The 25,578-nt window shown below is 50.1% G+C and overlaps 1 protein-coding gene across 1 annotated transcript in view; it reads left to right on the top strand.

The window, feature by feature from the left end:
- itgb2 (integrin, beta 2) overlaps positions 1–20,477 on the top strand; it is a 35,184-nt gene extending 14,707 nt beyond the window's left edge. Inside the window, exons 7-16 of the mRNA XM_079562443.1 lie at positions 1,593–1,751; positions 2,842–2,937; positions 3,033–3,122; positions 3,200–3,337; positions 5,690–5,883; positions 6,972–7,195; positions 11,094–11,310; positions 12,546–12,754; positions 19,997–20,157; positions 20,329–20,477. Coding sequence (XP_079418569.1) covers positions 1,593–1,751; positions 2,842–2,937; positions 3,033–3,122; positions 3,200–3,337; positions 5,690–5,883; positions 6,972–7,195; positions 11,094–11,310; positions 12,546–12,754; positions 19,997–20,157; positions 20,329–20,394 — 1,554 coding nt within the window. The 3' untranslated portion in view covers positions 20,395–20,477. The remainder of the gene's footprint in view (positions 1–1,592; positions 1,752–2,841; positions 2,938–3,032; positions 3,123–3,199; positions 3,338–5,689; positions 5,884–6,971; positions 7,196–11,093; positions 11,311–12,545; positions 12,755–19,996; positions 20,158–20,328) is intronic.
- Positions 20,478–25,578: the final 5,101 nt, after the last annotated feature.

Genomic DNA, 25,578 nt, shown 5'->3' with positions numbered 1-25,578 from the left:
GGTCTGAGGGTTAGGACACGGTCTGAGGGTAAAGACACGGTCTGAGGGTAAGGACACGGTCTGAGGGTGAGGACACGGTCTGAGGGTAAGGACACGGTCTGAGGGTGAGGACACGGTCTGAGGGTTAGGACACGGTCTGAGGGTTAGGACACGGTCTGAGGGTGAGGACACGGTCTGAGGGTGAGGACACGGTCTGAGGGTAAAGACACGGTCTGAGGGTGAGGACACGGTCTGAGGGTGAGGACAAGGTCTGAGGGTTAGGACACGGTCTGAGGGTTAGGACACGGTCTGAGGGTTAGGACACGGTCTGAGGGTAAGGACACGGTCTGAGGGTAAGGACACGGTCTGAGGGTTAGGACACGGTCTGAGGGTTAGGACACGGTCTGAGGGTTAGGACACGGTCTGAGGGTTAGGACACGGTCTGAGGGTAAGGACACGGTCTGAGGGTGAGGACACGGTCTGAGGGTTAGGACACGGTCTGAGGGTAAGGACACGGTCTGAGGGTAAGGACACGGTCTGAGGGTAAGGACACGGTCTTAGGGTAAGGACACGGTCTGAGGGTAAGGACACGGTCTGAGGGTTAGGACACGGTCTGAGGGTAAGGACACGGTCTGAGGGTGAGGACACGGTCTGAGGGTTAGGACACGGTCTGAGGGTAAAGACACGGTCTGAGGGTAAGGACACGGTCTGAGGGTAAAGACACGGTCTGAGGGTAAGGACACGGTCTGAGGGTAAGGACACGGTCTGAGGGTGAGGACACGGTCTGAGGGTTAGGACACGGTCTGAGGGTGAGGACATGGTCTGAGGGTGAGGACACGGTCTGAGGGTGAGGACACGGTCTGAGGGTGAGGACACGGTCTGAGGGTGAGGACACGGTCTGAGGGTAAGACACGGTCTGAGGGTTAGGACACGGTCTGAGGGTAAGGACACGGTCTGAGGGTTAGGACACGGTCTGAGGGTGAGGACACGGTCTGAGGGTGAGGACACGGTCTGAGGGTTAGGACACGGTCTGAGGGTTAGGACACGGTCTGAGGGTAAGGACACGGTCTGAGGGTGAGGACACGGTCTGAGGGTTAGGACACGAATGAGGGAGAAATTGGGCAAAAAAATCTTTGTGCTGGAACAACAAAGTCACTTCCTTTAATCCTGTCCCTGGACCAACCTCTCTGACCTCAGGAGCAGCTCTGACTCTCTGACCCTCTGACCTCAGGAGCAGATCTGACTCTCTGACCCTCTGACCTCAGGAGCAGATCTGACTCTCTGACCCTCTGACCTCAGGGGCAGCTCTGACTCTCTGACCCTCTGACCTCAGGGGCAGATCTGACTCTCTGACCCTCTGACCTCAGGAGCAGATCTGACTCTCTGACCCTCTGACCTCAGGGGCAGCTCTGACTCTCTGACCCTCTGACCTCAGGAGCAGCTCTGACTCTCTGACCCTCTGACCTCAGGAGCAGATCTGACTCTCTGACTCTCTGACCCTCTGACCTCAGGAGCAGATCTGACTCTCTGACCCTCTGACCTCAGGAGCAGATCTGACTCTCTGACCCTCTGACCTCAGGAGCAGATCTGACTCTCTGATCCTCTGACCTCAGGGGCAGATCGGGTGGAGAAACAGCAGTACGAGGCTTCTGGTTCTCACCACAGACGCCGGCTTCCACACGGCGGGCGACGGACGACTGGCCGGGATACTGGAGCCCAACGACGAGACCTGCCACCTCCAGAACAACCTGTACACACAGAGCAGCATCATGGTACAGCTTATCACATCCACAGTCTAAAACATCATGGTACGGTCCATAACATCATGGTCCATAACATCATGGTACGGTCCATAACATCATGGTACGGTCCATAACATCATGGTACGGTCCATAACATCATGGTACGGTCCATAACATCATGGTACGGTCCATAACATCATGGTCCATAACATCATGGTACGGTCCAACATCATGGTACGGTCCATAACATCATGGTGCGGTCCATAACATCATGGTCCATAACATCATGGTACGGTCCAACATCATGGTACGGTCCATAACATCATGGTACAGTCCATAACATCATGGTACAGTCCATAGCATCATGGTACGGTCCAACATCATGGTACGGTCCATAACATCATGGTACGGTCCATAGCATCATGGTACGGTCCATAACATCATGGTACGGTCCATAGCATCATGGTACGGTCCATAGCATCATGGTACGGTCCATAACATCATGGTACGGTCCATAGCATCATGGTACGGTCCATAACATCATGGTCCATAACATCATGGTACAGTTTATCACCTGCCATGATGTGGTCCATAACATCATGGTATGGTCCATAACATCATGGTACGGTCCATAACATCATGGTACAGTTTATCACATCCACAGTCTAAAACATCATGGTATGGTCCATAGCATCATGGTCCATAACATCATGGTACGGTCTCATGATACAGTCAGTCCTAAACATTCTGGTATTTGCAGAGATGTAAAACAGCTTCAACTGTAAGATCTGAAGAAGACTTTCAGAATTCCTCTTGACTCTTTCAGTGTGAATGCAGATCCATGAGGTCGTGTTTGACACATGAACTGTGTTTATTCCAGAATAACTTTAGTATTAGTATTTCTTCTTTCATGTCCTTTCTTCATTCTGAGCTGGTCCTTCTGACCCTCCAGGAGCAAAGTCACAGTAAACAAAAGCTCACCTGGACATAAAACATGTAGAGTGTATGTGGGTGTAGTAAGGACTCTTCTGCTTTAGTCACATGACCCCAGTGTAAACCAGGACCACTTTAGGTGGAGACATAACACTCGATGCTTACATGAGAAGGTTCCTCTGTCCAGGACTACCCGTCTGTGGGGCAGCTGGCTCTGCAGCTGGAGAAGCACAACATCCAGCCCATCTTCGCCGTGACTCAGAACGTCAAACAGATCTACCAGGTACAGACCATCACTCTGCTCCGGGACGTTCTCCTGACCAGGATGAGGTCAGGAAGGTTCCCCTGAGTCCTGACCCGTTTGCTCTGTTCCTGTAGGACCTGTCGAAGATGATTCCTAAATCTGAGGTGGGAACTCTGTCGCAGAACTCCGATAACGTGGTCAAACTCATCACCGACGCCTACGATGTGAGTTTAAAACACTGTGATCTCAGGACGTTCTCCACAGACGTCAGACCTTCTGAAACCACTCTGTGTTTGTGCAGAGACTGTCGTCCAAAGTGACTCTGACCCACAGCCCTGTCCCTGAAGACCTGAGAGTGACCTTCTCCCCAAACTGTGAGCAACCAGGACCGAGAGGAGAGAACACCGGGGTGTGCAACAACGTGGGCCAGGGAACCGAGGTACCAGTGCTACCAGTACTACTAGTACCAATACTAGTACTACCAATACTACCAATACTAGTACTACCAATACTACCAATACTAGAGGAGAGAACACTGGGGTGTGCAACAACGTGGGCCAGGGAACCGAGGTACCAGTACTACCAATACCAATACTAGTACTACCAATACTACCAGTACCAATACTAGTACTACCAATACTACCAGTACTACCAATACTACCCATACTACCAATACTACCAATACTAGAGGAGAGAACACCGGGGTGTGCAACAACGTGGGCCAGGGAACCGAGGTACCAGTACTACCAATACTACCAGTACTAGTACTACCAATACTACCAATACTAGAGGAGAGAACACCGGGGTGTGCAACAACGTGGGCCAGGGAACCGAGGTACCAGTACTACCAATACTACCAGTACTAGTACTACCAATACTACCAATACTAGAGGAGAGAACACCGGGGTGTGCAACAACGTGGGCCAGGGAACCGAGGTAACAATACTACCAGTACTACCAATACTACCAGTACTACCAGGACTACTACTACCAATACTACTACTACCAATACTAGTACTACCAATACTAGTACTACCAATACTAACAATACTGCCAATACTAGAGGAGAGAACACCGGGGTGTGCAACAACGTGGGCCAGGGAACCGAGGTACCAGTACTACCAATACAACCAGTACTAGTACTACCAATACTACCAATACTAGAGGAGAGAACACCGGGGTGTGCAACAACGTGGGCCAGGGAACCGAGGTAACAATACTACCAGTACTACCAATACTACCAGTACTACCAGGACTACTACTACCAATACTACTACTACCAATACTAGTACTACCAATACTAGTACTACCAATACTAACAATACTGCCAATACTAGAGGAGAGAACACCGGGGTGTGCAACAACGTGGGCCAGGGAACCGAGGTACCAGTACTACCAATACTACCAGTACTAGTACTACCAATACTACCAATACTAGAGGAGAGAACACCGGGGTGTGCAACAACGTGGGCCAGGGAACCGAGGTAAACATACTACCAGTACTACCAATACTACCAGTACTACCAGGACTACTACTACCAATACTACTACTACCAATACTAGTACTACCAATACTAGTACTACCAATACTAACAATACTGCCAATACTAGAGGAGAGAACACCGGGGTGTGCAACAACGTGGGCCAGGGAACCGAGGTACCAGTGCTACCAATACTACCAGTACCAATACCAGTACTACCAGTACTACTACTACCAATACTACTACTACCAATACTAGTACAAAAGTTTTGCAGACAACGCCAATTGTTATGGTAAATATTGAGACCATATTAAATGAAAACCAGAGAGAAGTTGTCGTGAGTCAAGCGTGCCGATTTATTGGACATGTGCACATGGAGACACATCAAGTACCGAGATACAAGATGCTCTCAAGCGCAGTTCAGAGCTCACAGTATTTATACACAAAGACAAACAATGATCATACGATTGTGGAATGTCCCCAATGGTGTAATGGTTCAGATTGACCTAAGACATTCAAAAACGCTGACGAAGATGTATCAGACAAACGTCGCCACAGCAAGGACACAGACACCCTGTCTCCAATTCGAGATAAGATGTACTACCCCGGCCACGCAGGTGTCCGAGCAGGTGTCCCTTAGCTGTAAACACTGTCTCTTAGCTGTAAACAGGGTACAGTGCGTACTTGTCAGTCGCTCATAACACATACGTAATGTGATTACAATAAAGCATATAATAAACATATAATAATATATAATATACGGTTGGATTTCCATAATTTCCATAACACAATACTACCAACACTACCAATACTAGAGGAGAGAACACCGGGGTGTGCAACAACGTGGGCCATGGAACCGAGGTAACAATACTACCAGTACTAATACTAATAATGCTAATACTACCTCTTCTCCTCTCTCCTTCTCATGACGCTCCTCCTCTCCTCCTCATGCTCCTCCTCATGATGCTCCTCTCTCCTCCTCATGCTCCTCCTCTCTCCTCAGATCTCCTTCGACGTGACGGTGGAGGCCCACTCGTGTCTGCAGCCGCTCTCCTTCAGCATCAGTCCTCTCTCCTCTTCATGATGCTCCTCCTCTCCTCTCTCCTCCTCATGTTGCTCCTCCTCTCCTCCTCATGCTCCTCCTCCTCTCTCCTCAGATCTTCTTCGACGTGACGGTGGAGGCCCACTCGTGTCTGCAGCCGCTCTCCTTCAGCATCAGTCCTCTCTCCTCCTCATGATGCTCCTCCTCTCCTCTCTCCTCCTCATGTTGCTCCTCCTCTCTCCTCCTCATGCTCCTCCTCTCTCCTCAGATCTCCTTCGACGTGACGGTGGAGGCCCACTCGTGTCTGCAGCCGCTCTCCTTCAGCATCAGTCCTCTGGGCATTAAAGACTCTCTGAAGATCTCTGTGGAGGGAGACTGTCAGTGCGACTGCGCAGACCCAAACCAGGGGGCGCCGCACCCCCACTGCAGCGGGCAGGGACAGGTGCACTGCGGCATCTGCAGGTAGGGGGCGCTGTCCACACGGGGAGACACAAGGTGCACTGCGGCATCTGCAGGTAGGGGGCGCTGTCCACACCAGGAGACACAAGCTGAGAGAGACTAGACTTACTGCAGACGCTTCACCCGAGAACCCTGTGGTTCAGATCCAGAACATCCAGATTTACCCAGATAATCCACCCCATAAACATACATGACACACGTGAGTCTGTCATAACATACATGACACACGTGAGTCTGTCATAACATACGTGACACACGTGAGTCTGTCATATGAAGCTGTCATGTCAAACATAACATACATGACACACGTGAGTCTGTCATATGAAGCTGTCATGTCAAACATAACATACATGACACACGTGAGTCTGTCATATGAAACTGTGTCAGTAACATGAGAGAAAAGCCTCATGAGGACCAGCCGCTCCAGGATGTGTGAGGCGTCTCTGGTGAAGCTCAGTCCTTCAGGATCTGTGAGACTTCTGTGGACTTCTCTGGTCCTTCAGGAGAGAAACTAAATCTAAATAACTGTGTGTTCCTCAGAGACACAGGAGCAAAGAAATAAACAAATACACTAACCCTCCCCGACCTTCATCACTATGGAAACATGAGGCTGTAGGAGAAACACCCAGGCCATCAGAGATGTCCAAGACACAGACCCAGGCCATCAGATAAGCTCAGATCAGGAACATCTCACACATGGATCTGCAGTAGAGTTCTAGGGTGAAAGACGCTGTAGTGAACAGGGAAAATGTGAAATGTAGAGATTTCAAATTGAAACTTCTGCTGAACATTAAAAGCAGCCAGTGGGATCTGCCTGGTCCTCGAGGAAGAAGATCACAGGTCTGCAGGACACGAAAGGAGCAAGAACTATTGCTATCAGGACCTGATCAGATCTGTGCTCAAGCACCAGGACCTCACTTCATAGTCCCTTTCAGTGGTTCTTTCAGAGGTTCTTTCAGTGGTTCTTTCAGTGGTTCTTTCAGCGGTTCTTTCAGCGGTTCTTTCAGCGGTTCTTTCAGAGGTTCTTTCAGAGGTTCTTTCAGAGGTTCTTTCAGCGGTTCTTTAAGAGGTTCTTTCTCCTGTTCTTGCAGCTGCGCCGAGGGCTTCCTGGGTCAGTTCTGTAACTGCTCGTCGGACCAGCGCGTTCAAACCGCCTCCTGTCGCCGTGACAACGGCACGGCGTGCGAGGGGCGGGGCGACTGCGAGTGTGGGCGGTGCCGCTGCCACGCCAAACCGTCCGGCAAGAGTTACCACGGAGCCTTCTGTGAGTGCGACGACGAGAGCTGTGACCGCTTCGCCAACAAGCTGTGTGGAGGTACTAGTACTACTAATACAGTACTACAGTACTATTACAGTACTACTGCAATACTACTACAATACTACTACTATACTACTACAATACTACTGCGACGACGAGAGCTGTGACCGCTTCGCCAACAAGCTGTGTGGAGGTCAGTACTACAGTACTATAGTACTACAGTACTACAGTACTACTACAATACTACTACAAGACTACTACAATACTACTACAAGACTACTACAATACTACTACAATACTACTACAATACTACTACAATACTACTGCGACGACGAGAGCTGTGACCGCTTCGCCAACAAGCTGTGTGGAGGTCAGTACTACAGTACTATAGTACTACAGTACTACAGTACTACTACAATACTACTACAAGACTACTACAATACTACTACAAGACTACTACAATACTACTACAATACTACTACAATACTACTGCGACGACGAGAGCTGTGACCGCTTCGCCAACAAGCTGTGTGGAGGTACTAGTACTACTAATACAGTACTACAGTACTATTACAGTACTACTGCAATACTACTACAATACTACTACTATACTACTACAATACTACTGCGACGACGAGAGCTGTGACCGCTTCGCCAACAAGCTGTGTGGAGGTCAGTACTACAGTACTATAGTACTACAGTACTACAGTACTACTACAATACTACTACAAGACTACTACAATACTACTACAAGACTACTACAATACTACTACAATACTACTACAATACTACTACAATACTACTGCGACGACGAGAGCTGTGACCGCTTCGCCAACAAGCTGTGTGGAGGTCAGTACTACAGTACTATAGTACTACAGTACTACAGTACTACTACAATACTACTACAAGACTACTACAATACTACTACAAGACTACTACAATACTACTACAATACTACTACAATACTACTGCGACGACGAGAGCTGTGACCGCTTCGCCAACAAGCTGTGTGGAGGTCAGTACTACAGTACTATAGTACTACAGTACTACAGTACTACTACAATACTACAGTACTACTACTACAGTACTACAGTACTACTACAGTACTACTACAGTACTACTGCAATACTACAATACTACAGTACTACTACAATACTACTACAATACTACAGTACTACAGTACTACTACAGTACTACTACAATACTACAGTACTACTACTACAGTACTACAGTACTACTACAGTACTACTACAGTACTACTGCAATACTACAATACTACAGTACTACTACAATACTACTACAATACTACAGTACTACAGTACTACTACAGTACTACTACAGTACTACTGCAATACTACTACAATACTACAGTACTACAGTACTACTACAGTACTACTACAGTACTACTGCAATACTACTACAATACTACAGTACTACAGTACTACTACAGTACTACTACAGTACTACTGCAATACTACAATACTACAGTACTACTACAGTACTACTGCAATACTACTACAATACTACAGTACTACAGTACTACTACAGTACTACTACAGTACTACTGCAATACTACAATACTACAGTACTACTACAGTACTACTGCAATACTACAATACTACAATACTACTGCAATACTACTACAATACTACTGCGACAACGAGAGCTGTGACCGCTTCGCCAACAAGATGTGTGGAGGTACTGGTACTACAATACAACAATACTACAAGTACTACCAATACTACTGCATCCACAACAAGCTGTGTGGAGGTCAGTACTACTACAGTACTACAGTACTACTACAGTACTATAATACTACTACTAATACTACTACTGCGACGACGAGAGCCGCGACAAGCTCTGCTGAGATACTACTACTACAATACTACTACTACTAGCAAATACTGCAATTACAACAAACACTACGGCTACAAGCCCTGCAGAGGGGACTGCAAATACTGGAAATGCAACAACTACTGACACTACAAAGAGTAACATAGAAGACAAATATACAAATATACAAATGTACACATGTACAAATGTACAGATGTACAAATATACTCCAGTGATCAGGACAAAGAGCTTCTTGTTCTTTACGTCCTGGACATGGGGAGGTTTAAGGGAGTCGCTCTTAAACACTTTCCCTCATACACTGAATATGATGCAGCCGTGGTTACCTTCTATAGTACAATACATGTGTTAACCACTGTGCCACTGCAGTGACTCTCTCTGCAGTGACTCTCTCTGCAGTGACTCTCTCTGCTGCCCCTGCAGTGACTCTCTCTGCAGTGACTCTCTCTGCTGCAGTGACTCTCTCTGCTGCCCCTGCAGTGACTCTCTCTGCTGCCACTGCAGTGACTCTCTCTGCTGCCCCTGCAGTGACTCTCTCTGCTGCCCCTGCAGTGACTCTCTCTGCTGCCACTGCAGTGACTCTCTCTGCTGCCCCCTGCAGTGACTCTCTCTGCCGCCCCCTGCAGTGACTCTCTCTGCCGCCCCTGCAGTGACTCTCTCTGCCGCCCCCTGCAGTGACTCTCTCTGCCGCCCCCTGCAGTGACTCTCTCTGCTGCCCCTGCAGTGACTCTCTCTGCTGCCCCTGCAGTGACTCTCTCTGCTGCCCCTGCAGTGACTCTCTCTGCTGCCCCTGCAGTGACTCTCTCTGCTGCCCCCTGCAGTGACTCCCTCTGCTGCCCCCTGCAGTGACTCTCTCTGCCGCCCCTGCAGTGACTCTCTCTGCTGCCCCTGCAGTGACTCTCTCTCTGCTGCCCCTGCAGTGACTCTCTCTGCTGCCCCCTGCAGTGACTCTCTCTGCTGCCCCTGCAGTGACTCTCTCTGCTGCCCCTGCAGTGACTCTCTCTGCTGCCCCTGCAGTGACTCTCTCTGCCGCCCCTGCAGTGACTCTCTCTCTGCTGCCCCTGCAGTGACTCTCTCTGCTGCCCCTGCAGTGACTCTCTCTGCTGCCCCTGCAGTGACTCTCTCTGCTGCCCCTGCAGTGACTCTCTCTGCTGCCCCTGCAGTGACTCTCTCTGCTGCCCCCTGCAGTGACTCTCTCTGCTGCCCCTGCAGTGACTCTCTCTGCTGCCCCTGCAGTGACTCTCTCTGCTGCCCCTGCAGTGACTCTCTCTGCTGCCCCTGCAGTGACTCTCTCTGCTGCCCCCTGCAGTGACTCTCTCTGCTGCCCCTGCAGTGACTCTCTCTGCTGCCCCCTGCAGTGACTCTCTCTGCTGCCCCCTGCAGTGACTCTCTCTGCTGCCCCTGCAGTGACTCTCTCTGCTGCCCCCTGCAGTGACTCTCTCTGCTGCCCCTGCAGTGACTCTCTCTGCAGTGACTCTCTCTGCTGCCCCTGCAGTGACTCTCTCTGCTGCCCCTGCAGTGACTCTCTCTGCTGCCCCTGCAGTGACTCTCTCTGCTGCCCCTGCAGTGACTCTCTCTGCTGCCCCCTGCAGTGACTCCCTCTGCTGCCCCCTGCAGTGACTCTCTCTGCTGCCCCCTGCAGTGACTCTCTCTGCTGCCCCCTGCAGTGACTCTCTCTGCTGCCCCCTGCAGTGACTCTCTCTGCTGCCCCTGCAGTGACTCTCTCTGCAGTGACTCTCTCTGCTGCCCCTGCAGTGACTCCCTCTGCTGCCCCCTGCAGTGACTCTCTCTGCTGCCCCCTGCAGTGACTCTCTCTGCTGCCCCCTGCAGTGACTCTCTCTGCTGCCCCTGCAGTGACTCCCTCTGCTGCCCCCTGCAGTGACTCTCTCTGCTGCCCCCTGCAGTGACTCTCTCTGCTGCCCCCTGCAGTGACTCTCTCTGCTGCCCCCTGCAGTGACTCTCTCTGCTGCCCCCTGCAGTGACTCTCTCTGCTGCCCCCTGCAGTGACTCTCTCTGCTGCCCCCTGCAGTGACTCTCTGTGCCGCCCCCTGCAGTGACTCTCTCTGCTGCCCCCTGCAGTGACTCTCTCTGCCGCCCCCTGCAGGTAACGGCGAGTGTAAGTGTGGCACCTGCGTGTGCCGCGCCGGCTTCGATGGCGCCGCGTGCGAGTGCGAGAAATCTGAGACGAGCTGCACCACGGACGGGGTGGTCTGTCACGGACGAGGGTCCTGTCGCTGCAACAAGTGCGTCTGCGACAGCGGCTACCAGCTGCCCTACTGCGAGAAGTGCCCGAGCTGCGCAGACCCCTGCCAGAGCAAACTGTGAGTACCTCCTACCAGCTGCCCTACTGCGAGAAGTGCCCCAGCTGCGCAGACCCCTGCCAGAGCAAACTGTGAGTACCACCTCCTACTGCGAGAAGTGCCCCAGCTGCGCAGACCCCTGCCAGAGCAAACTGTGAGTACCTCCTCCTACTGCGAGAAGTGCCCGAGCTGCGCAGACCCCTGCCAGAGCAAACTGTGAGTACCTCCTCCTACTGCGAGAAGTGCCCGAGCTGCGCAGACCCCTGTCAGAGCAAACTGTGAGTACCACCCCCTACTGCGAGAAGTGCCCCAGCTGCGCAGACCCCTGCCAGAGCAAACTGTGAGTACCTCCTCCTACTGCGAGAAGTGCCCCAGCTGCGCAGACCCCTGCCAGAGCAAACTGTGAGTACCACCTCCTACTGCGAGAAGTGCCCGAGCTGCGCAGACCCCTGCCAGAGCAAACTGTGAGTACCACCTCCTACTGCGAGAAGTGCCCCAGCTGCGCAGACCCCTGCCAGGGCAAACTGTGAGTACCACCTCCTACTGCGAGAAGTGCCCCAGCTGCGCAGACCCCTGCCAGGGCAAACTGTGAGTACCACCCCCTACTGCGAGAAGTGCCCGAGCTGCGCAGACCCCTGCCAGAGCAAACTGTGAGTACCACCCCCTACTGCGAGAAGTGCCCGAGCTGCGCAGACCCCTGCCAGAGCAAACTGTGAGTACCACCTCCTACTGCGAGAAGTGCCCCAGCTGCGCAGACCCCTGCCAGAGCAAACTGTGAGTACCACCTCCTACTGCGAGAAGTGCCCCAGCTGCGCAGACCCCTGCCAGGGCAAACTGTGAGTACCTCCTCCTACTGCGAGAAGTGCCCGAGCTGCGCAGACCCCTGCCAGAGCAAACTGTGAGTACCACCCCCTACTGCGAGAAGTGCCCGAGCTGCGCAGACCCCTGCCAGAGCAAACTGTGAGTACCACCTCCTACTGCGAGAAGTGCCCGAGCTGCGCAGACCCCTGCCAGAGCAAACTGTGAGTACCACCTCCTACTGCGAGAAGTGCCCCAGCTGCGCAGACCCCTGCCAGAGCAAACTGTGAGTACCACCTCCTACTGCGAGAAGTGCCCGAGCTGCGCAGACCCCTGCCAGAGCAAACTGTGAGTACCACCTCCTACTGCGAGAAGTGCCCCAGCTGCGCAGACCCCTGTCAGGGCAACCCTCGGGTCTGCGCAGCTGCCCTTCAGCTTCTCTGTCCTGTTTCCTTCAGACCGTGCGTGGAGTGCCTGGGCTTCGAGATCGGGCCGTTTAAGAAGAACTGCACCGAGTCCTGCAGTTCCATATCTGCCCAGGAGGTGGCGCAGCTCGGAGGAGGGCGGCACTGCGAGCTCAAAGACTCTGAGGGCTGCTGGGTCCGATACAAGCTCACGCAGAGGGTGGGCAGAGACAGCTACAACGCCCTCTACCTGCCGGAGAGAGGTACTACACACACTACTGTGCCCTCTACCTGTCAGAGAGAGGTACTACACACACTACAGCGCCCTCTACCTGCCAGAGAGAGGTACTACACACACTACAGCGCCCTCTACCTGCCAGAGAGAGGTACTACACACACTACAGCGCCCTCTACCTGCCAGAGAGAGGTACTACACACACTACAGCACCCTCATCCTGTCAGAGAGAGGTACTACACACACTACTGCGCCCTCTACCTGTCAGAGAGAGGTACTACACACACTACAGCGCCCTCTACCTGCCAGAGAGAGGTACTACACACACTACAGCACCCTCATCCTGTCAGAGAGAGGTACTACACACACTACAGCACCCTCTACCTGTCAGAGAGAGGTACTACACACACTACTGCGCCCTCTACCTGTCAGAGAGAGGTACTACACACACTACAGCGCCCTCTACCTGCCAGAGAGAGGTACTACACACACTACAGCACCCTCATCCTGTCAGAGAGAGGTACTACACACACTACAGCGCCCTCTACCTGTCAGAGAGAGGTACTACACACACTACTGCGCCCTCATACAGTCAGAGAGAGGTACTACACACACTACAGCACCCTCATCCTGTCAGAGAGAGGTACTACACACACTACAGCACCCTCTACCTGTCAGAGAGAGGTACTACACACACTACAGCACCCTCTACCTGTCAGAGAGAGGTACTACACACACTACTGCGCCCTCTACCTGCCAGAGAGAGGTACTACACACACTACAGCGCCCTCTACCTGTCAGAGAGAGGTACTACACACACTACAGTGCCCTCTACCTGTCAGAGAGAGGTACTACACACACTACAGTGCCCTCTACCTGTCAGAGAGAGGTACTACACACACTACAGCGCCCTCTACCTGCCAGAGAGAGGTACTACACACACTAAAGCGCCCTCTACCTGTCAGAGAGAGGTACTACACACACTACAGCACCCTCTACCTGTCAGAGAGAGGTATTACACACACTAAAGCGCCCTCTACCTGTCAGAGAGAGGTACTACACACACTACAGCACCCTCTACCTGTCAGAGAGAGGTACTACACACACTACAGCGCCCTCTACCTGTCAGAGAGAGGTACTACACACACTACAGCGCCCTCTACCTGTCAGAGAGAGGTGCTACACACACTACAGCGCCCTCTACCTGTCAGAGAGAGGTACTACACACACTACAGCGCCCTCTACCTGCCAGAGAGAGGTACTACACACACTACAGCGCCCTCTACCTGTCAGAGAGAGGTACTACACACACTACAGCGCCCTCATCCTGTCAGAGAGAGGTACTACACACACTACAGCGCCCTCTACCTGTCAGAGAGAGGTACTACACACACTACAGTGCCCTCTACCTGTCAGAGAGAGGTACTACACACACTACAGCGCCCTCTACCTGTCAGAGAGAGGTACTACACACACTACAGCACCCTCATCCTGTCAGAGAGAGGTACTACACACACTACAGCACCCTCTACCTGTCAGAGAGAGGTACTACACACACTACAGCACCCTCTACCTGTCAGAGAGAGGTACTACACACACTACAGCGCCCTCTACCTGCCAGAGAGAGGTACTACACACACTACAGCGCCCTCTACCTGTCAGAGAGAGGTACTACACACACTACAGCGCCCTCATCCTGTCAGAGAGAGGTACTACACACACTACAGCGCCCTCTACCTGTCAGAGAGAGGTACTACACACACTACAGCACCCTCTACTTGTCAGAGAGAGGTACTACACACACTACAGCGCCCTCTACCTGTCAGAGAGAGGTACTACACACACTACAGCGCCCTCTACCTGTCAGAGAGAGGTACTACACACACTACAGCGCCCTCTACCTGTCAGAGAGAGGCACTACACACACTACTGCGCCCTCATCCTGTCAGAGAGAGGTACTACTCACACTACAGCGCCCTCTACCTGTCAGAGAGAGGTACTACACACACTACAGCACCCTCTACCTGTCAGAGAGAGGTACTACACACACTACAGCACCCTCATCCTGTCAGAGAGAGGTACTACACACACTACAGCGCCCTCTACCTGTCAGAGAGAGGTACTACTCACACTACAGCGCCCTCTACCTGTCAGAGAGAGGTACTACACACACTACAGCACCCTCATCCTGTCAGAGAGAGGTACTACACACACTACTGCGCCCTCATCCTGTCAGAGAGAGGTACTACTCACACTACAGCGCCCTCTACCTGTCAGAGAGAGGTACTACACACACTACAGCGCCCTCTACCTGCCAGAGAGAGGCACTACACACACTACTGCGCCCTCTACCTGTCAGAGAGAGGTACTACACACACTACAGCACCCTCATCCTGTCAGAGAGAGGTACTACACACACTACAGCGCCCTCATTCTGTCAGAGAGAGGTACTACACACACTACAGCGCCCTCTACCTGTCAGAGAGAGGTACTACACACACTACAGCGCCCTCATCCTGTCAGAGAGAGGTACTACACACACTACAGCGCCCTCTACCTGTCAGAGAGAGGTACTACACACACTACAGCGCCCTCACCCTGTCAGAGAGAGGTACTACACACACTACAGCACCCTCTACCTGTCAGAGAGAGGTACTACACACACTACAGTGCCCTCATCCTGTCAGAGAGAGGTACTACACACACTACAGCGCCCTCTACCTGTCAGAGAGAGGTACTACACACACTACAGCGCCCTCATCCTGTCAGAGAGAGGTACTACACACACTACAGCACCCTCTATCTGTCAGAGAGAGGTACTACACACACTACAGCGCCCTCTACCTGTCAGAGAGAGGTACTACACACACTACAGCGCCCTCTACCTGTCAGAGAGAGGTACTACACACACTACTGCGCCCTCTACCTGTCAGAGAGAGGTACTACACACACTACAGCGCCCTCTACCTGTCAGAGAGAGGTACTACACACACTACAGCGCCCTCTACCTGCCAGAGAGAGGTACTACACACACTACTGCGCCCTCATCCTGTCAGAGAGAGGTACTACACACACTACAGCACCCTCTACCTGTCAGAGAGAGGCACTACACACACTACTGCGCCCTCTACCTGTCAGAGAGAGGTACTACACACACTACAGTGCCCTCTACCTGTCAGAGAGAGGTACTACACACACTACAGCGCCCTCTACCTGCCAGAGAGAGGTACTACACACACTACAGCACCCTCTACCTGTCAGAGAGAGGCACTACACACACTACTGCGCCCTCATCCTGTCAGAGAGAGGTACTACACACACTACAGCGCCCTCATCCTGTCAGAGAGAGGTACTACACACACTACAGCGCCCTCTACCTGTCAGAGAGAGGTACTACACACACTACAGCGCCCTCTACCTGTCAGAGAGAGGTACTACTCACACTACAGCACCCTCTACCTGTCAGAGAGAGGTACTACACACACTACAGCACCCTCATCCTGTCAGAGAGAGGTACTACACACACTACAGCACCCTCTACCTGTCAGAGAGAGGTACTACACACACTACTGCGCCCTCTACCTGCCAGAGAGAGGTACTACACACACTACAGCGCCCTCTACCTGTCAGAGAGAGGTACTACACACACTACAGCGCCCTCTACCTGTCAGAGAGAGGTACTACACACACTACAGCGCCCTCATACAGTCAGAGAGAGGTACTACACACACTACAGCGCCCTCTACCTGTCAGAGAGAGGTACTACACACACTACAGCGCCCTCATCCTGTCAGAGAGAGGTACTACACACACTACAGCACCCTCATCCTGTCAGAGAGAGGTACTACACACACTACTGCGCCCTCTACCTGTCAGAGAGAAGTACTACACACACTACAGCACCCTCTACCTGTCAGAGAGAAGTACTACACACACTACAGCACCCTCTACCTGCCAGAGAGAGGTACTACACACACTAGAGCGCCCTCTATCTGTCAGAGAGAGGTACTACACACACTACAGCGCCCTCTACCTGTCAGAGAGAGGTACTACACACACTACAGCGCCCTCTACCTGTCAGAGAGAGGTACTACACACACTACAGCGCCCTCATCCTGTCAGAGAGAGGTACTACACACACTACAGCACCCTCTACCTGTCAGAGAGAGGTACTACACACACTACTGCGCCCTCATCCTGTCAGAGAGAGGTACTACACACACTACAGCACCCTCTACCTGTCAGAGAGAGGTACTACACACACTACAGCACCCTCTACCTGTCAGAGAGAGGTACTACACACACTACAGCACCCTCATCCTGTCAGAGAGAGGTACTACACACACTACTGCGCCCTCATCCTGTCAGAGAGAGGTACTACACACACTAAAGCGCCGTCTACCTGCCAGAGAGAGGTACTACACACACTACAGCACCCTCATCCTGTCAGAGAGAGGTACTACACACACTACAGCGTCCTCTACCTGCCGGAGAGAGGTACTACACACACTACAGCACCCTCTACCTGTCAGAGAGAGGTACTACACACACTACAGCGCCCTCATCCTGTCAGAGAGAGGTACTACACACACTACAGCGCCCTCTACCTGTCAGAGAGAGGTACTACACACACTACAGCGCCCTCATCCTGTCAGAGAGAGGTACTACACACACTACAGCACCCTCTACCTGTCAGAGAGAGGTACTACACACACTACAGCACCCTCATCCTGTCAGAGAGAGGTACTACACACACTACAGCGCCCTCTACCTGCCAGAGAGAGGTACTACACACACTACAGCGCCCTCATCCTGTCAGAGAGAGGTACTACACACACTACAGCGCCCTCTACCTGCCAGAGAGAGGTACTACACACACTACAGCGCCCTCATCCTGTCAGAGAGAGGTACTACACACACTACAGCGCCCTCTACCTGTCAGAGAGAGGTACTACACACACTACAGCGCCCTCATCCTGTCAGAGAGAGGTACTACACACACTACAGCGCCCTCTACCTGTCAGAGAGAGGTACTACACACACTACTGCACCCTCATCCTGTCAGAGAGAGGTACTACACACACTACTGCGCCCTCTACCTGTCAGAGAGAGGTACTACACACACTACAGCGCCCTCTACCTGTCAGAGAGAGGTACTACACACACTACAGCACCCTCATCCTGTCAGAGAGAGGTACTACACACACTACAGCACCCTCATCCTGTCAGAGAGAGGTACTACACACACTACAGCGCCCTCTACCTGCCAGAGAGAGGTACTACACACACTACAGCGCCCTCTACCTGTCAGAGAGAGGTACTACACACACTACAGCGCCCTCTACCTGTCAGAGAGAGGTACTACACACACTACAGCGCCCTCTACCTGTCAGAGAGAGGCACTACACACACTACTGCACCCTCATCCTGTCAGAGAGAGGTACTACACACACTACAGCGCCCTCTACCTGCCAGAGAGAGGTACTACACACACTACAGCGCCCTCTACCTGTCAGAGAGAGGTACTACACACACTACAGCGCCCTCATCCTGTCAGAGAGAGGTACTACACACACTACAGCACCCTCTACCTGTCAGAGAGAGGTACTACACACACTACAGCACCCTCTACCTGTCAGAGAGAGGTACTACACACACTACAGCGCCCTCTACCTGTCAGAGAGAGGTACTACACACACTACAGCGCCCTCATCCTGTCAGAGAGAGGTACTACACACACTACAGCGCCCTCTACCTGTCAGAGAGAGGTACTACAAACACTACAGCACCCTCATCCTGTCAGAGAGAGGTACTACACACACTACAGCACCCTCATCCTGTCAGAGAGAGGTACTACACACACTACAGCGCCCTCTACCTGTCAGAGAGAGGTACTACACACACTACAGCGCCCTCATCCTGTCAGAGAGAGGTACTACACACACTACAGCGCCCTCATCCTGTCAGAGAGAGGTACTACACACACTACAGCACCCTCATCCTGTCAGAGAGAGGTACTACACACACTACAGCGCCCTCTACCTGTCAGAGAGAGGTACTACACACACTACAGCGCCCTCTACCTGTCAGAGAGAGGTACTACAAACACTACAGCGCCCTCATCCTGTCAGAGAGAGGTACTACACACACTACAGCACCCTCTACCTGTCAGAGAGAGGTACTACACACACTACAGCACCCTCTACCTGTCAGAGAGAGGTACTACACACACTACAGCGCCCTCTACCTGTCAGAGAGAGGTACTACACACACTACAGCACCCTCTACCTGTCAGAGAGAGGTACTACACACACTACAGCGCCCTCTACCTGTCAGAGAGAGGTACTACACACACTACAGCGCCCTCATCCTGTCAGAGAGAGGTACTACACACACTACAGCACCCTCTACCTGTCAGAGAGAGGTACTACACACACTACAGCGCCCTCTACCTGTCAGAGAGAGGTACTACACACACTACAGCGCCCTCTACCTGTCAGAGAGAGGTACTACACACACTACAGCGCCCTCTACCTGTCAGAGAGAGGTACTACACACACTACAGCGCCCTCTACCTGTCAGAGAGAGGTACTACACACACTACAGCGCCCTCATCCTGTCAGAGAGAGGTACTACACACACTACAGCACCCTCATCCTGTCAGAGAGAGGTACTACACACACTACAGCGCCCTCTACCTGTCAGAGAGAGGTACTACACACACTACAGCGCCCTCATCCTGTCAGAGAGAGGTACTACACACACTACAGCGCCCTCTACCTGTCAGAGAGAGGTACTACACACACTACAGCACCCTCTACCTGTCAGAGAGAGGTACTACACACACTACAGCGCCCTCTACCTGTCAGAGAGAGATACTACACACACTACAGCGCCCTCATCCTGTCAGAGAGAGGTACTACACACACTACAGCGCCCTCTACCTGTCAGAGAGAGGTACTACACACACTACTGTGCCCTCATCCTGTCAGAGAGAGGTACTACACACACTACAACTCCCTCTACCTGTCAGAGAGAGGTACTACACACACTACTGCGCCCTCATCCTGTCAGAGAGAGGTACTACACACACTACAGCGCCCTCATCCTGTCAGAGAGAGGTACTACACACACTACAGCGCCCTCATCCTGTCAGAGAGAGGTACTACACACACTACAGTGCCCTCCCTTGGTCGTGGCCATCGTAGCAGCTGCAGTAGTAGTATTTGCAGTACTAGTATTTGCAGTAATTGAAGTATTCCTCGTACAGACTGCCCTCCCTCGGTCGTGGCCATCGTCGCCGCCGCCGTGGCCGCCGTGGCGTTGGTCGGGCTCCTCCTGCTGCTCCTCGTGAAGCTCCTCATCCACCTCAACGACCTGAAGGAGTTCAAGAAGTTCGAGAACGAGAAGAAGAAATCCAGATGGGCCGAGGTCAGAGTCCTCTTCGTCAGCTCCTCCTCCTCCTCTTCATCCTCAGCTCCTCCTCTTCATCCTCAGCTCCTCCTCCTCTTCATCCTCAGCTCCTCCTCCTCCTCTCTTCATCCTCAGCTCCTCCTCCTCCTCTCATCCATCTCATCCCCTCCTGTGTTCCTGTCGTTTCAGGCGGATAACCCTCTGTTTAAAAACGCCACCACCACCGTGACCAACCCGACCTTCACCGGGGAGTAGAGCCTCCTCTTCATCGCCTTCTATCACGCTTCCTTTACTTCCCGTCGTTTATCTGAGCTGGGACGAGTCACAAACATCAGATCTTCAGATGTGAATGTTTTTTTCTGTTGAACCAGAAGGAGTTTGTTGTAAATATTCTCATCACAGCCTGTAGTACCCTCAGACCACCAGCAGGGGGCAGTGATCATGTTTCTATCATACACATGTTTATCTGATGTTTTCCTTTTGACGCTTGTGTTTGTATTTATCACTTTATTATTTCATGTTCCCACAGTTCATGTGAAGGTTTGCTGTAAGAATAAAACATGTTAATCCTAAACACACGGCTCTGGTTCCTCTGTGGAAACGAGAAGGTCCAACCAGCTCCGAGTACTGCATTCTGAATACTTTGAATACTTTTAGATACTTTCACATTGATTGTCATTATATTTATGTATAAATATGGCGTATAATTACAAAAATGAAGGAACAGCTGCTGTAAACTCACTCACCATTAATGACGAACTCTTTAACTCTCGACCAATGAAGCAGCAGACACAACATCATGTGACACGTCATGTGACACGTCATGTGACACGTCATGTGACACGTCATGTGACACGTCATGTGACACGTCATGTGACACGTCATGTGACACGTCATGTGACACGTCATGTGGGCGGCTGCATATATGATAAAAAACACCTAACCCCCCCAAAAAATTGCTACAAACGTTTTTCAGTGGTTTCCTGTAGCATCAGATGCTTTTACAGAACAACTCAGGATTTAAAAGGACGTTTTTATCTCACAAACTTGAACAAACAAATGGGAAAGTTTCCTCTGGTGAAGAATGACGTCTCTGGACTAAAGGAAACAGAGCAGGAGGTGAAGGACTTTAATTTAGGATAAACTTAAATGAGCGATCTCTGAAGGAGACTCTGCTGACCTGAGGCTCTCGTTGTTCTGCATGTGGAGCGATCTTCAGATGGGCTTCAGACTTTTTTCTCCGCCCCCGTTGCGTCAGCGACTCTCGATCATCTAGGCGAGAAGCTACGGCATCTTAAACACACCTAATGGTTTCTGCCCTAAACACCTGAAGCTTTTAGTCGTCGACTGGACTGTTTGTTGAATTGAGGATTTTTCGTTCTCTTCACAGAACCTTCTGAGCTCGTGTGGTCAGAAAATGTAACAAGTAAAACCAAACAAGACACGGCTCCAATAGGCCCCTCCTAAAACATCCTCAAATCAGCTCAGCCTGTCATCGATTCAGAGCTTCACTAAGTGAACACTTCCTGGGCGACTGAGAGCCTCTGCAAACACACACCATAATACTTACTAAAGCTTTGTTACACTTTTGTATTGTGTCATCATAAATGAATAAAACAGTAGATTTAAGCTCTCTGTGTGCTCTTGCTCTCCTAAAACAGGTTCTGGATCTTTAAGTTATTAAAGCTTCATTTTAAGCAGCTCATTCAGAATGAACTCATGATGAACTCACCATGACCTCACCATGACCTCACCATGAGCACATTTTAGACGTAAGTTTATACAAAGTTTGGTCCTGGGTGTGGTTGGTTTCTTCATCATGATCATGATGAATTAATCATTATCATTAATGAGTTCATTGCCTGAATTAACAATGTGAATTTGTGAGTATTTCATCATGAATCATCATGACCTCTGAGTTCATAATGAACTAAATGATGAAGTCATGATGAATTCATGTACCCTTATTATAAAGCGTTACCGATGGAACTCTCAAAGAGATGAGGCTGATGGAACTCTTACTCTTTTTGTTTTGTTTCCCCTTTGTTTTTGTCTTTGTGTCTGTTCTTATGTGGTGCATTAAAGAGTGTGAAGGCGGGTGGTTAGTGGTCGGCCCCTGGTGGTCGGCCTCTGGTGCTCGGCCTCTGGTGGTCGGCCCCTGGTGCTCGGCCCCTGGTGGTCGGCCCCTGGTGGTCGGCCCCTGGTGCTCGGCCCCTGGTGGTCGGCCTCTGGTGGTCGGCCCCTGGTGGTCTGGTGGTCGGCCCCTGGTGCTCGGCCCATGAGGAGGAATCCCAGGAGGGGCCCAAACCCCGCAGCAAAGGCGGGCCGGGCACCGCGGGCTAACTGAGAGGGCGAGGACGGAGGAGGAGAAAAAGAAGAAAAACAGGGGGAGCATGGGGGGATAAGAGGGTAAATAATAATGGTAGCAATGACAACAATAATCACAACAGTTCACAAACAACAGTAGATAAATAGTAACAGTGAAAGATAATAATGTTGGTCAGATAAAATTAGAGTAACTATATATATAACTTATGAAGAGGAAATATACATACTCATGTATGCACACAAATATAGTCACATACATACATGTAACATAATACAAGTTAAGAAGAGAAGAAGAAACAGAAACAGACAAAGGGACATCTACATGATTGGGTGGTGGGTCATTCTGTTTTGTTTTGTTTTCTTTCCCTTCCCTCTTTGTGTGTGTATAGTTTGTGTGTGTATAGTTTGTGTGTGTATAGTTTGTGTGTGTATAGTTTGTGTGTGTATAGTTTGTGTGTGTATAGTTTGTGTGTGTATAGTTTGTGTGTGTATAACTAATCTGTATACGCAGGTTGGAGGTTTATGGACACGAGTAGATGTTCAGTGAACGGAGTTTCACTGAATAACGACATGTGCTTTTGTTTGTGAGCCATGTTTTTCCCATTGACATATGATCTGTGACTAGGTTAATCCAGAGGTTCATGTTGCTTTTTTGCATTTCCAGTTTTGAAAGATTATTTTCTTAGCGTTAGAGAGACGAGGAGAGGGTTGTTATACTTGCTCGGTAGGGCTAGGTGTGTGGTGTCTCCTAAAAGGCACAGTGATGGTTCAATGGGACCCTGCACTGTTACTGAGCGCCAACATACGTGTACGGAGTGCAGTCCCATGTAGCATGTAGATCATTATCGGTGCTGCCTGAATCGTGTGCAAATGTCCGTGTCAGTTAGATCCATGTTGTGCAATGGGCTTTGTGTCAGATGGAATCTGTGGAGGGTTTTATATAGGTAGCGTTCACGTGACATCACAACATTCTAAAGAGCCCATAGTTTAACATTAAGGTGGAGCAACTGACGGTAACTATGGTAACGGCGGTAACTGACAAAATGCATATTTTTATGTCTTTGTTTTTTGGCTCATATCTCAGTCATTACTGGAGGAATCCACATGAAACAAAAACTGTCACAAAGTTCATTGTCTCCTCTGTCGGCACATATGAACTAATGTACAATTATTTTCTTTAAAAAATGTCAAAAAGTGGTGACAATATGTGAAAACATGACCATGATGTTGTCCAATAGAAAGGACTTTCAGACATAAAAATAATATCACAGGTTTGTGAATCCGATCACGATCAAACACTGAAGAGGAAAAACATTTGTCAATTTTCGTTTGAGATTTCTTCCAAAAACTGCATTTCTCCCATAGAGTTACATTGGCCCTGGCCTCCATCTGACATTATGACATCATCACATTCTAAATCGTGAACGCTACCTATAGGCTATATGCACAGTTTCCCCACGTGACGTCTTCCTGGACAGTCACAGACGCAGCACTTCCTGTCGCTGATCGTTTACGTTCACAATTAGCAGGTTCCCACACAAAAATAGCGATAGCTCAGGATCTGGTTAAGGACAACGAGTTACTGATGGAGTCACAGCAACGTGTTACAAACATCATGTTCGCTGTGAATCCTGCACCCAAAGGAAACGCCTGCGCTCGTAAGGGGCGGAGCTTTATCTTAGAGCTAAAGGCTAGTGTTGAAAAATGATAATATAACATGTAAACAAGTAAATATAATTTAAACTAACAGGACGATTCTTTTTTGCGCAGGCTCGTTCCAAACGCCTCGCTAGTTTTATTTTTTATTTTGTGTTAGCCGCGTTAGCCGTGTTAGCTTCAAGACAAAAACATCCACCGTTATGAACACGGAGGTTTCCTCCAGTGAAGTCGTTACGTCTCACGTAATATTTTCTAACCTGCTCCAGTCACATCTGAACTTTTACTCGCTGTCCTTTACCAAATCTTAAGCTATTGCTTCATTTCTGTGGGACCTGTTAATTTTTAATGGGAAGAGATAACAGACAGGAAGGACAGCCTCTGGCTGACTGTCCAGGCGGAAATCACGTGGGGTCACTGTGCATATAGCCCATTGTATTCATTGACAGTTAGGGTTTGTTGTCATGGAAACATGTGTCTGCATATGTCTGGCCAGATGCTGGAGTTTGGTAATATACCCAAGTCATTTTCCCATTTAGAAAGTGGTATTGTCAGCTGATGTTTTGATGTTATAATCTTATAAAGTTTGGATGTCATTTTTTTGTAATTTTCATAATTGTGTCTATTACAGTGGACGGTTGTTGTAATGAGATATTTTTAGATTTAATTATATGTTTGATTTGTTGATAGTGGAGAAATTCTTCTCTTCCAACCCCACATGTCTTTATTAATGTGTGAAATGAAATAAATGTGTTGCTCTCAAACAGGTGGTGTAGATGAGATGTTCCTTTTCGGTGCCAGAGTGGGACATAAATGGGGGAATTATGATACTGAAAGTGGGGGTTGTGCCATATTGGGCTGTATTTACATGAGGCTTGTGATGAATCTGTGATTTTAATGCCTCTCCACCAGGTTTTCAGAGTCGTTGATGTGGTGATGGATTTGAAGAAGTCATTGGGGTAAAAAGGGCAGATCAGCTGTGGGCGTGTTCTGACATTGACTCTGTTCTAACTGTATCCAGGGTTTGTGGTGGTGTTTTTTCCAGATGTTCATGTATTGTAGTTGAGTTGCTAAAAAGTAGTTAAGAAAATGAGGTGCTTCTCGCCCCCCGTGCTGTTTTGTAATGTTGAGAGGAAGATGCAAGGTTTTTATTATTCCAGTAAAAGTGAGTAGTTATAGAATTGAGTGATTTGAACCAGTTATCGTGGGGGTGATCGGAGTCATTGTAAATAGGTTTGTGATCTGAGGTAGGTTTTTCATTTTGATAGCTGCAATTCGTCCAATTAGTGTTAGAGGAAGATCTTTCCAACCCCTGAGGCTTCGATCTTCTATTTTTTCGAGTAATGGGGTGAAGTTCAAATTGAAAAGCTCCGATAACCTGGAAGAAATACAAATACCCAAGTACTTTATGTTACCTGATTGTAGGGATGGGAAGGAGGTCTGGGTTACAGAGTC

Source organism: Gobius niger (assembly GCF_951799975.1).
Source record: "Gobius niger genome assembly, chromosome: 9".
Taxonomy (NCBI): Eukaryota; Metazoa; Chordata; class Actinopteri; order Gobiiformes; family Gobiidae; genus Gobius; species Gobius niger.
Note: the sequence above shows the minus strand (reverse complement) of the source record. Positions and strands in the feature narration are given on the sequence as shown.